This window comes from Pseudogymnoascus destructans (assembly GCF_001641265.1).
Source record: "Pseudogymnoascus destructans isolate 20631-21 unplaced genomic scaffold scaffold_13, whole genome shotgun sequence".
In the NCBI taxonomy this organism is placed as follows: domain Eukaryota; kingdom Fungi; phylum Ascomycota; class Leotiomycetes; order Thelebolales; family Thelebolaceae; genus Pseudogymnoascus; species Pseudogymnoascus destructans.
In genome coordinates, this window is record NW_020167532.1 from 1062958 (window position 1) to 1075315 (window position 12358).

General features: G+C 47.0%; 1 protein-coding gene across 1 annotated transcript; it reads left to right on the forward strand.

Moving 5' to 3' along the window:
• Positions 1-4649: 4649 nt before the first annotated feature.
• On the forward strand, positions 4650-7043 carry VC83_05466 (uncharacterized protein; the record flags this gene model as incomplete). Its single annotated transcript, XM_024469088.1, has 5 exons — positions 4650-4856; positions 4946-5006; positions 5061-5450; positions 5503-6094; positions 6140-7043. The coding sequence occupies 5 exons, from the start codon at positions 4650-4652 to the stop codon at positions 7041-7043; spliced, it is 2154 nt and encodes a 717-aa protein (XP_024323306.1).
• Positions 7044-12358: the final 5315 nt, after the last annotated feature.

Sequence of the window (12358 nt, forward strand, 5' to 3'; positions counted from 1 at the left end):
ACAGCAAGGAGGATCACTTAGTCAACAGGTAGCACAGGAGCTACAGGACGAGAGGGACGTTGTGCAGCAAGTAGAGCAAGAAATAAGGGCAAGTAGTGGTCGGAAGCCAAGGGAAGAAACCCATGCACGTCGCTGTGGCAAGTGTGGTGAGACTGGACACAATGCGCGCACTTGTCAGATTGTAATAGACAGGTCTGAGGAAGAGGACTCCGAGTAGTTTTAATTAATTTATATTGTTGTGGTGGATTTATCGCAATTCTTATGGGGTAGTCGCGATATTTTGGCACTTTCGCTTGCATTTCGTTATACATGCACGTTATGTCGTGATGATTTATGTTTGGTAACGTACTCCACACGCTAGCGAGTCGTGGACCAAACCATGACTGGGTGAACGTTCCAGTCGAGTCGTCAACCTCAACGTCTAATCAATTGAAATTACTGCCCATCGTCATCTTCAGATAATGAAATAACTACTTGACAATCCATTTTTCCGCAGATGCTACAGCATCATTTCTTCGTCTCGTTCCTAGGCGCAAGACTACTACTATGCTGCATTTCCTGCTTTACCTAGGTGTCATACTGACATTCGTTGCACTCAGTTTGCTATCAAACTCAAGAGCAAACTTAGAAATCTCCTCCTCAAACCTACAAGTCACCATACATATCTTGGCTTATCACACCAACAACAGAAGCAATACTACTCAACGATTGCTGCAAACTCTTCTACTACATCTGTTTATGCTACATACATCACGGCATATCATTTGAACACTCATTGAACAAGTTATTAAGAAAATCTCCTCCTTAAGGGGGTGGGCCAATACTACCACATGGCATATATCTACCAACTAGAGGCCTAGGAACATGAACGATAGCTCTAGAAGCTTCTACAACCCTCTATGATTCATTACACGTCATCGCTCCTTAGTTACCCACAAGATTGGTTAAGTTATGACATAATTTATCTATAGGTACTCTGACCTTGGACCTCCTTTTCACTTCCTATAGGCTAGGAACCCAAGAGATGGTTCTATGGGATTCTCTTACGTTCACTACATGATTAGCAAGCTAGTTGTGGGTCGCACTTGATTTCTAATACATTTACCAAGCCTGGTTAGTCATGGAAAGTCATGCAAAATGAGAGAACTACACTCCTTTGGCATAAATAGGATTGCCCTTTCCTTAAGAAAGGGCAAGCAGACAATACAGTAAATCGACTAGCACATACTTCTACGTCTTTTCCAAGCTTCCAAGCATTGATCTTGTTATTCTCTGTTTTTGAAAAGTCAGTGAGGTGCTAACCTCTGACTTACCCCTGAGTTCTCAGACTCAACATTTGTGCAAATTGTCTAAACCACTTCACCACATCATACACCTGATTGCTGCGTTGTGGAATAGTCTAAGCTACAACCCTTTGGCTCTGTTTCCTAAGACAGTGTGTTGTCTTAGTAAATTCATCCCTTCCTTGGGTGGCTAGATTCTCACATCTGGTGCACCCACCATTACATTAGGCATTAATCTCGTTCTGGGCTTGAATATCGTCTGCGAGAGAAAGACTTACTCTGTGCCTAAGACGTGTTTTCTTAGCTCTGCGACGCTTGCTGAGTGTCTCTAGTCCCCCTCTCATGAGATGAGCCTCAGACTGTATAAGCGTAAGACTATGCATCATCATATGTGTTCCTTTTGTATGCTTGTTAAGAGCCCTTAAAATTGATGTTAGGGAGCTATTTTGATGTCTAGAAATTCGATTTTTAATGTATTCAGACTGCGAAGTCGCCTCAATTGGGTTGTTAGGCGTCTTTAAGACCCAAGGTTCAGGTAACCCATAGGAGGTCTCCGTAGGTGTTGGCGTCTTTAGCTTCACATCTAGCTTAGAGAGGACTGCTTCTGGGTTATGGGGGATAAGTCCAGCGCCTCGAAAACCTCCCTGGATATTTTTCTCTGTCATTGCTTCCTAGAAAGCAGCTGAAAATGCTAGGAAGAAGTCCTCCTTAGTAATGTGGGTTATACAGCCCGCATCTTGTTCTCAATTTACTGACCATACGCCTTACTACATCTAGAGGCTAGAGTAGATGAGATAAATGAGGAGGCATACAGAGCGTGATGATGTTGTTATCCGTATAGTAAGAGTCAAACTCAACGGAGTGGTTACGTCTAATGAAGGAAAATTGCGCCGTAGCATTTGTGCTTGATTTATATCTCTGCCCTCGCATTGCGCTGTATGCTAAGGTGATATTGTCGAATGGTTTGGATGGATTCACTTTTTCTCAGATAGATATTTTATGATATCAAGGCCACAATATATCTTATAATCTCAGTCGTGAGGTATGCCGCGCGGGGTTTGGCGCCCGCCTGATCGGGGAACGCGCGTGCACGGGCCTGCCGCTGCTTTCAACTTCTATAAGAGGGCCTCTCCTCCCCCTTCGACTTCTGTCCCTCTCCACTGTCGCTCCTTCCCTCTCAACATTCTCGCGCCTGCTGCGCTCATTCGTGCGATGCTTGGCCCCTTCTACCCCCCTTCACACCGCATGGCCCCGCCCAACGTATCCCCCTGCTCGGCCTCGCCGCAAATGAAAACCCGCAGTGGCACATGAACGCCTTCGCAGAGCCACAACCGATTTACGCCCTTCGATGGCTGCGCCGTCCATGCCACCGAGCTATTCGCGATGGCAACGAGCCCTCTGAGCATCGACGTCTGGTCGTCGGAGCTGTCAAGATGCAAGATTGAGCGTTCAGATCGCACCTGCTTGCGCCCTTCTTCGTCGCCGCACACATCTAAAACCTCTTGCGACTATGGCATGCGCAATCCGCCTTGAGAGTGCCTTGCACTATGTAATGGTGGGTGCACCAGATGTGAGAATCCAGCCACCCAAGGAAGGGGTGATTTTACTAAGACAACACACTGTCTTAGGAAACAGAGCCAAAGGGTCATAGCTTAGACTATTCCACAACGCAGCAATCAGGTGTATGATGTAGTGGAGTGGTTTAGACAAGTTGTAACAAATGTTGAGTAACAAGATCAATGCTTGGAAGCTTGGAAAAGACGTGGAAGTATGTGATAGTCGATTTACTGTATTGTCTGCTTGCCCTTTCTTAAGGAAAGGGCAATCCTATTTATGCTAAAGGAGTGTAGTTCTCTCATTTTCCAAGACTTTCCATGACTAACCAGGCTTGGTAACTGTAGTCAACGTAAGAGAATCCCATAGAACCATCTCCTAGGTTCCTAGCCTATAGGAAGTGAAAGGAGGTCCAAGGTCAGAGTACCCCTATAGACAAATTATGTCATAACTTAACCAATCTTGTGGGTAACTAAGGAGCGATGACGTGTAATGAATCATAGACAGTTGTAGAAGCTTTTGGAGCTATTGTTCACGTTCCTAGACCTCTAGTTGATAGAGATATGTCATGTGTAGTATTAGCCCAGTAACTAAGGAGTGATGTCATGTAATGAATCATAGAGGGTTGTAGAGATATGCTATGTGGTTATATCGGCCCAGTAACTAAGGAGCAATGACGTGTAATGAATTATAGAGGGTTGTAGCAATCGTTGAGTAGTATTGCTCTTGTTGTTGGTGTGACAAGCCAAAATATGTATAGTGACTTGTAGGTTTGAGGAGGAGATTTCTAAGTTTGCTCTTGAGTTTAATAGCAAACTGAGTGCAACGAATGTCAGTATGACAATGCTACGACTAGCCAATCACAAAAATGCCTCACAGTGACGTGGCCGGCCCTTGCGTAGACCGCTACCCGGCACCTTTTACGACATTGCGAGTTACATGCACTGAGCAGCGCCGTTTGCTCTCAGTCTAGGCTGATCTTGGAGAGAAGGGCTGAATTCTGTTTGCAAGCCTAGCTTCTTGGGGGTCCACTCAAATCCTGGGGATCAAAGGTGGAGATCTCTCTCGAAGGCCATCGCAGCCGCGACCATCCACGCATTGAAGGCCGCGGTTCACCTTGGAGTGCTGATACGAGAATACTACCGGGATTGCAGACAAATGGATATGGGGAGTGGACAAGTATTGCGATCTTGTAGAGTTGTCTGACCTAGGCTTTCAAAGTGATCGCCTTCACAGCACGCATAGTCCGGACATGATTACTCCTTTCGTCACCAGAGTTGGCAACCACAGCACTGTAAGGACACAGGGCACCCAGCTCACAGTAATAGCATATGAGAGTGCGAGTCGGAGGCTAAACGGATGCTATCCTATAGGTCTACTACGAAGGATACAAAAAAGATGATGGGGAACCCCGTCAGTCGATTTTCTCAAGTATCCGAAACCCATCCGACTCGGTTCCGACTCGGTTAGGCCACCCAAATGATCACACGTGACCCCGCGGCTACCCGGAGTCTACTCCCTAGAATGAGAGACGAGAAGGCATCCTTACAAGCACTGTCTTTGACGCATATGTGAGGTTGGTGGAATCGGGATCAAGCATGTGGCGGAGCACGAAAAAGGATGAGGGGACATACGGAGCATGAAAACAAGCTTGGCAGTGAAGGCTGCATCTTTAGCAGGGAAGCAAGAGGGGTTCGCAAATGCTAGCGAGTCAATACCGGAACGACCGTCAAATCTATATAAGTCCTTCATCCCGCTCGAGATTCTCGTTCTAAAAACAATTCTCCCACTCATGTCCTACTCCGTGTCAACATGGCTACTGTGAACATGAACTGCGTTGAATTCTATAACCCCAACCCCAAACCCGCCTTAAAGGCCTCACACGCTCAGCTGACGAAGTCATTGTTGAACAAGCCCCGACTGCCTCTACAACCCAGCAGGTCGCCATCTGCAATGTTAGCGGGGGATGTTCAAGATAACGACTCACTAGATGACTCTCTTCCATCACTTGAAGAGCTGGTCCGCCCTCCTCAAAACAGAGACATCCCTCAACGCCACATCAAAACCACAAGCCCCTCCATATTTCGAAGTGCCAACTAAATGACGAGGGCCACCTGCTTACTGATGCCACAACCTTGAACTCAGCCTATGTGCCAGGCAATACTCAAAGTAAATTTCTTAGCTCGCTTTTGTATGCGGATTCACCTTACTAATTCCACGCAGGAGAGCCCCTAATCATCGAAGACGACAGCGACGATGAAAGTAACGACGAAGCTGAGGGTAGAACTGCCTCAAGCGATCACCTTGCTATCATTAAGGACCAAGACGCAAGCGAGTGTGACCTAACCCCTCAAGATGCTGCCTCAACCCCGAGTAGCCTATTTGGCCCGTCCACTCCTCGAGACGCGGCATACCTCAATGTCAGTTGTTTCTCTAAGGATGGACAACAATGCCTGTCTTTCGCAGAGCTGGACTCAACATTCCCTGTTCACGTTCGACAATCTTCTCCAAGTTGCTCTGAGCTAGCTGAAACAACGGGCCATGATCGAATTCACCAGGGTGTTGAGAAGGCCATAGTCGACGAAATGAGCCTTCTCAACTACGCGGTGGATCGTGCAACCGTGCAGCATCTGCGATGCCAAAGTTGAACTACGACAAACATCAGCAGAAGCGCGGGGGTCGCCGCCTTTAAGCGCAGCCCACTCCCAATACAATCAGATCAAGCAAAAAAGTCAAAATAATACAGACGTTCGAGGTACTTCGAGCGAAGAACGATTATGGGAAAAGACGATTGAACAGCAGCATTGCCAACAAAAAGTGCAAGAAGACGAAGACAAGGACGACATGGAGGCGACTAGCAGTGATAATAATGGCCAAGTTAGTTACTGCCAGCAAATAATGACGACCGTTCAGCACGAACAAGTGGAAGATGAGACCGTAGTTGTGACTCCTCTCTCACAAGACCGCCAACACAGTGTCAACCCATTTCAAAAGGATAATGAGGATAACGACAATGAGGATAGTGAAGATGACGAGGATGGGGATGTGCAACCTCCAATGCGACGAAAGCGGCCCTGCAGAGAGTTTGACTCGACTGAAACCGCCATGCGCAAGAAGGTCCACACGCGCTCGTCCACTACAGCCCAAGCCCAGACCTGCTCTACTCGAAGTTCTACAGTTTCTCAGACTGCACCAGATGATGCGGAGTCAATGCTAGGCGCGGACTACGAGGAATATCCTCTTCAGGGCTTTCTCAAGTGTGTGAGGATCTGACGAGAGACAACTTACAACCTAGAGTTCAGGCTGCTAGATCTCCCGGATTCGTTCAAGCCATCAATCGGTCTCCACATATCAAATTACACATCTAGCGGAGAACCAGTTGGAGTGTCAGCTCATTCACAGGTTTGCGCTCATGCAAAGAGGTCACCGCGAGCTGGGCAGAAGCAGAGAAAACGACCGCCTTTGCAAGAAAAAATTATGAGCAGACCTGGTAGGCAATCGACATATTCAGCAGCTGATAACGAACTGTTGATACAGCTGAAAGAGGATGACAAATTGCCATGGGACGAAATTGCAGAGTTCTTCCCAGGAAGGACCAAAGGGACGTTACAAGTACACTACAGCACAAAGCTGAAGAACCGCTCGCGGAAGTCGAAGTATAAAAAATGCAAGGGAATATGCTCATCAGGGTTTTCAATAGACCTAGTTGATCCACAGCTTCGAGATGCCCATCCTTCCACACCATGTCTAGCAGCAACTGCCGACTCTAGCAAGGGTGCTCATAGAGGCATACTATCAACTGGGAACAAAAAGCATATAACAATGCAGCCGCGTTGTAGCAGCCAAGGAGTGGAAAGCGATACAGATGAGATCTGCGAGGTTGAAGCGCTGCTTGCCAAGTCGATAGTACTTAATGTTGTTTGGTACCTCGTGAAGTGGGAAGGCTTTGGTGATGATAAAAATACGTGGCAGGAACAGGACGACATCAGTTCGGATCTCGTTGACAATTTTGAGGCGACCTATCAAGGGAACTTCAGTGTGGAATTACTCAAGAAGCGAGAACGGAGAGGGAAAATTGAATATTTTGTTAAATGGAAGGGCCGTCCATCGGATGAGAATTCCTGGAGAAGGAAGATACAATACACTCTGAATAAATTAAAGAGTTTGAGGCAAGGTGATGCAGGAAATCATTGCATTGTATCTTAGGGCTAGTGAGCATTTGCATACACAAGAGATGAGTTTGCTTTGGCAATAGATAACGTACATGTATAGCGAAAGCGCCAAACAAGCGAAAGCGCCAAAATGATGCGGTGACCAAACCCCCCAACTAAATGTTAAATTCCTCAACAACGAAACATGCCCCATAAAAACGATGAAAGCCAATTAGTGCTAGCTATCCAGGCTATGCAAAGCGACCCAAAGTTACGCCTTCGAGTTGCTGCTAGGATCTATTCTGTGGACCACCGCAAGCTAGGTCGTCGTCTAGAAGGTGTACCTTCACGACGCGATATCCAAGCCAACTCACGGAAATTAACTAACCTAGAGGAGTCTGTCCTTGTTTAGTATATACTCGACCTAGCTGCCAAAGGGTTTCCTCCTCGGCTGTCTGTTGTTGAAGATATGGCAAGTCGACTACTTGCAACACGCGACGCGTCACGCGTTGGGTCGCGTTGGGCTTCAAACTTTGTTAAGCGGCGTGTAGAGCTCCAGACACGCTTTCAGCGCAAATACGACTACCAGAGGGCTAAGTGCGAAGATCCAGAAGTTATTAATGGCTGGTTTGAGCTTGTGCGTAACACAATTGCGAAATATGGTATCGATGAAGCAGATATCTACAACTTTGATGAGACTGGGTTTATGATGGGCGTTATCTCAACTGCTATGGTTGTAACAAGCTCAGACGGGCGGGCAAAAGCAAAGAAGGTACAGCCTGGTAATCGGGAATGGGTTACAGTAATCCAAGGCGTTAGTTCTCAAGGTTGGGCAGTACCACCATTTATCATTGTTGCAGGCAAAAACCACCTTACATCTTGGTATGAGAATAGTGGATTTTCAAGCGATTGGGTGATTTCTGTTACTGAAAATGGCTGGACTACAAACGAGAGAGGCATGGATTGGATTCAGCACTTTGAGAAGCATACAAAGGCCCGGAGTGTTGGTGGTTATCGCTTGTTAGTCCTTGATGGTCATGAGAGCCACCACTCAGATGAGTTTGAGGAGTACTGCAAGGAACACAACATTATTACGCTTTGTAAGCCTGCTCACTCTTCTCATCTACTCCAGCAACTTGATGTTGGCTGTTTCGGCCCGTTAAAGCAGGCCTATGGTCGGCAAATTGAAGATATGATGCAGGCTCATATTTCTCATATTACAAAGGATGACTTCTTTCCTGCCTTCCACGCTGCATTTAACACTACAATGACGGAAAGTAACATTTGAGGCGGGTTCCGAGGGGCAGGGCTTCTTCCATTTGACCCTGAGAGAGTGATATCTACACTTGATCTTAAGTTAAGGACACCAACGCCTCCAAGCTCCCGCCCAGGTACTGCTCAACCTTGGGTTTCTCAGACACCAAACAACCCAATTGAAGCTATGTCACAGTCTACATTTATTAAAACTCGGATTTCACGCCATCAAAATAGCTCTCCAACCTCAATCTATGCAGCTGTTGACCAGTTTACAAAGGGTGCATCGCAAATAATGCATCAATTAGCACTGCTAAAGGGAGAGAACCAAAACCTACGACAGGCAAATGAAGTACTAAGCAAGCGCCGGAGAGCTAGGAAAACACGACTACAGCAAGGAGGATCACTTAGTCAACAAGGGGCGCAAGAGCTACAGGATGAGAGGGATGTTGTGCAGCAGGTAGAGCAGGAAATAAGGGCAAGCCGTGGTCGGAAGCCAAGGGAAGAAACCCGTGCCCGTCGCTGTGGCAAGTGTGGTGAGACTGGGCACAATGCGCGCACGTGTCAGATTGTAATAGACACCTCTGAGGAAGAGGACTCCGAGTAGTTTCAATTGATTTCTAATGTTGTGGTAGATTTATCGCAATGTTTGTCGTGAGGGTAGATAATTTTGGCGCTTTCGCTTGTTTGGCGCTTTCGCTATACATGTACGTTATTAGTTTTAGATAATGACATATATTGCACCAGGGACATTGTAAGTACATACTGTTCCACAGCACGTGGGCTGATAGAAGCACGTGACCACGCGCGACGACTCGTGCTGCTACGAAATAAAGGTTCATCCGAACGAAGCAATCAAAGAGGCTCAGGAAGGATTGTTAAGTATGAGGGTTTTATTTTCCGTGAATTCCCTTGTGCTACGTTGTCGGCTAAGTGAAATATCGTTTTGATCTTCTGAGAGTATGAGACTTTGATGATGAGACAGCTTCTAGAGCCACAGATCCTCGTATATCATCTTCATCATTGCCGCTTCTGTAGGCCAGGCGTCCACAACTGTGACAATCTGATACTGAAGCGATGGGAGACCCTCCCTCCTCCAATTACCTCTGGACCCGTTTTCTCCAATCAGCTCTTGATGCTTGTCGTCATCCGGTAGTCCCATACTTTGACGTCTTCGAGCTCTTCGGTTCTGCCCTAGTCCTGAACCCAGTATAACATGAGTTAAAGGACAGAGATTCTGAATCTGATGACGAATAGAACTGTTGTTACAGTAATTCCCTTGTGCTACGTAAGTTATCAAGACGTTATCTTATGCTGTCCCCTTTGCCCACCAATCTCCCCAGCTCTATCTTAGCTTGACGTATCTCTGGTGAAGGTGTTCTCTTGCTGTGCTTGCCATGCTCCCTTTCCTTGTCAGACCACCTCCGTTTCCGATTTGGTGATAGACTTCCTAGTACCGCTCTTGGATGTATAAGCTCAGCTCGTTCAAAGTCAATCCAGATAATACCTGGCCAATCCGGGTGGACGAGAACATTACTGGGTATTGAATCACCCTGCATCACTCCTAGCTCATGCATGTCACGCAGATGGGAGACAGCATTGTCGACGACAGCTTGTGAGATTGGCTCTCGCAACGGAAAACCTCCCAAGCTTAGAAACATCATATGGACAATACGGACTGCACCTGCGTAGTATAATAGGCTTTCAACTTTCGAACACCGCCAATCGAGTTCTCCCCCATCTACCATACCAATTAGGCAGTTTGGCGTACAAAACCGACCTAAATTCTTCTGGCGATGAGTCTCGCTGGAAGCCCCCTTTTTGCCACCTCGTTCAATAGTCTGAGATAGTGGGTTCGGGGAAGTATGAGGGTTTTTGGTATTTGAAGGCGGTTGAGGACGACTCGGTGTGTCGGGGTGATGGTTGTCATCGTCGCTGCTGAAAGAAGACATAGCCTCGAAACTTGTTGAGTAATTTGTGTATTGTATTCCTGTCTATCTATTGCTGCCTGAAATTGCGGGGAAGTGGTGCTGAGATCATGTGACATATTACAACACACCCCCCCATGTATCCCAGTACCGCATACTAAGTAGGAAGGCTCGCAGGCAAATCCGTATGGGTCTGAATTTGGAGTTCTGGGCCAACAACCTTTTTCTACCCCCACCCCCGCCACTACCAAGCACCAACTTTCCACTTCTCGCACAGCTCCGTACGCGACTCACAATGACTGTTATTGGTGAAATCAAGCCTCAAGACATGGCTCTGGTTGAGATCAGGGCTGACCTCCATGATGACTTGCCAGAGTATGAGAGGGTCAAAATACCATCCCTACCCCCAATTGTGGTTGGCGTGGAATTGGCCCGTCCGTACGGTGTTGCTGGTGTGGTGGAGTCTGACCACCCACAACAGACAACGGCTTGGTACATCCAGGCTGTAGGAGACATGGATGCTGGCTGTGACCAGTGTGTACACGATCGGGGCAGTGCTCGGGCTCGTCCCTTCTTCTCTGCCTGCCATCACTATGGCGAGCTGCAGGAAGGAGCCTGTGGTAACTGTGCAATGAAGCACAAGTCAGCTGCTTGTTCCTTGAGTAAGTTTGTACCTTTCTGTTGATTCCTATGCTGCGTACGACACTAACACATAGTAGGCCACAAGAAAACTTGGAGACCTGCCACGCCACCACCTCCGCCATCTCCCAAAGCTGGGAAAAGATCTGGCACCCGTGCCTTCGCCCGACAGAAAGCTATTGATGAAGAAGCTGCTGCTCAGCTTCGTGGGTAATCTCCGTACGCCTCACTTCTAGTGCTCTCAGTGTTCTGGTGCTCTCGGTGTTCTGGTGCTCTCGGTGTTCTGGTGCTCTCGGGTTCTGGTGCTCTCGGTGTTCTGGTGCTCTCGGTTGTGAATGAGGCCTAAATGACAGTGGATTTCTCTGCAATTTTAATGTGACAGGTCCGTACGTAGTTGTGAGTGTGGGAAAATGGGTGATTCTCCTGTTTTTGTATAGTAAAAGTCAGGGATTTCTCCTGCTCTTGTCTGCCTTCCCCCCTTTGTTGAAATGGGTTTGGAATTTCGAAAAATGAATGTGAAATCTCCATGCATATATTGCATCTATGTCGTACGGAGTTGTGTAGTCTTCCAAATGAGTGTATGTTTATTATTTCCCAAGGTATTCCATTGGGAAAGTTGAAATAAGAACGCATAGTAAAACTAGGTGTAACTGTAGGCGGCTTTGGTGCTTTTGAGGTTCTACCTCCGTACGGAACTCATCCATTAGCTATTCTTGTCTTGCCTCACTTTTCAGTTAGTGAAGTAGAAGACTAGACCCTTTGGTCTAGGGGGCTGCTTTCCATAGTACAAAGGTAGCCAGTGCTTCATACGGGGTTGTGTTGTATGTATGCACTCCTATAGGAGATGCTTTATGTCTACAAGGTTCAAATGTTTAATGAACTCCTTGTGCTTCTGATGGGGTAGGGCCTTAGTAAAGCCGTCTGCTGGCATCTCGTACGTAGCTATCCACTTAATGTCGAGGTTACGGTGCTCAACCTCCTGTCTTAACCAGTGTGAATGGACGTCTATATGCTTAAGTTTTGTGACTAGCTTTGGAGACTCCTTAAGTAAGATCCGTATGGTCTGCAAATTATCACAATTAAGTGAGTATTGCTCGTTTAGATCGAGTTTGATTGTGTTGAAGAAACGCTGCCACCAATAGAGCTGTTTCGCACTGTGGGACAAAGCTAGAAGCTGGGCCTCTGTTGTAGAGGTTGACACAGTCTTCTGCTTTGAGCAGCGCCAGTCTATTGCCCCTCCAAATAAGGTAAACAAATAACCCTCTGTGCTCTTTCTTGTTGATTCGCAGTCTGCGTACGAAGCGTCACTAGAGCATTGAAAGCGAGCCTCTTGAATATTAGGTCCAAACTGAAGAGCTAGGGTCTTAGTATCCTTAAGGTAGAGTAGAAGTCTGTCGACTGCAGCCATGTGGTCTGGGCCTGGATTGATGAGAAATTCCGATAGTTTCTGTGTCGTACGGGCTATATCAGGTCTCGTTACGACTGCTGCATAGTTTGCTGATCCTACTTTCTGTTGGTAAAGATGGATTTGTTGCTTATCTGCCTGGCC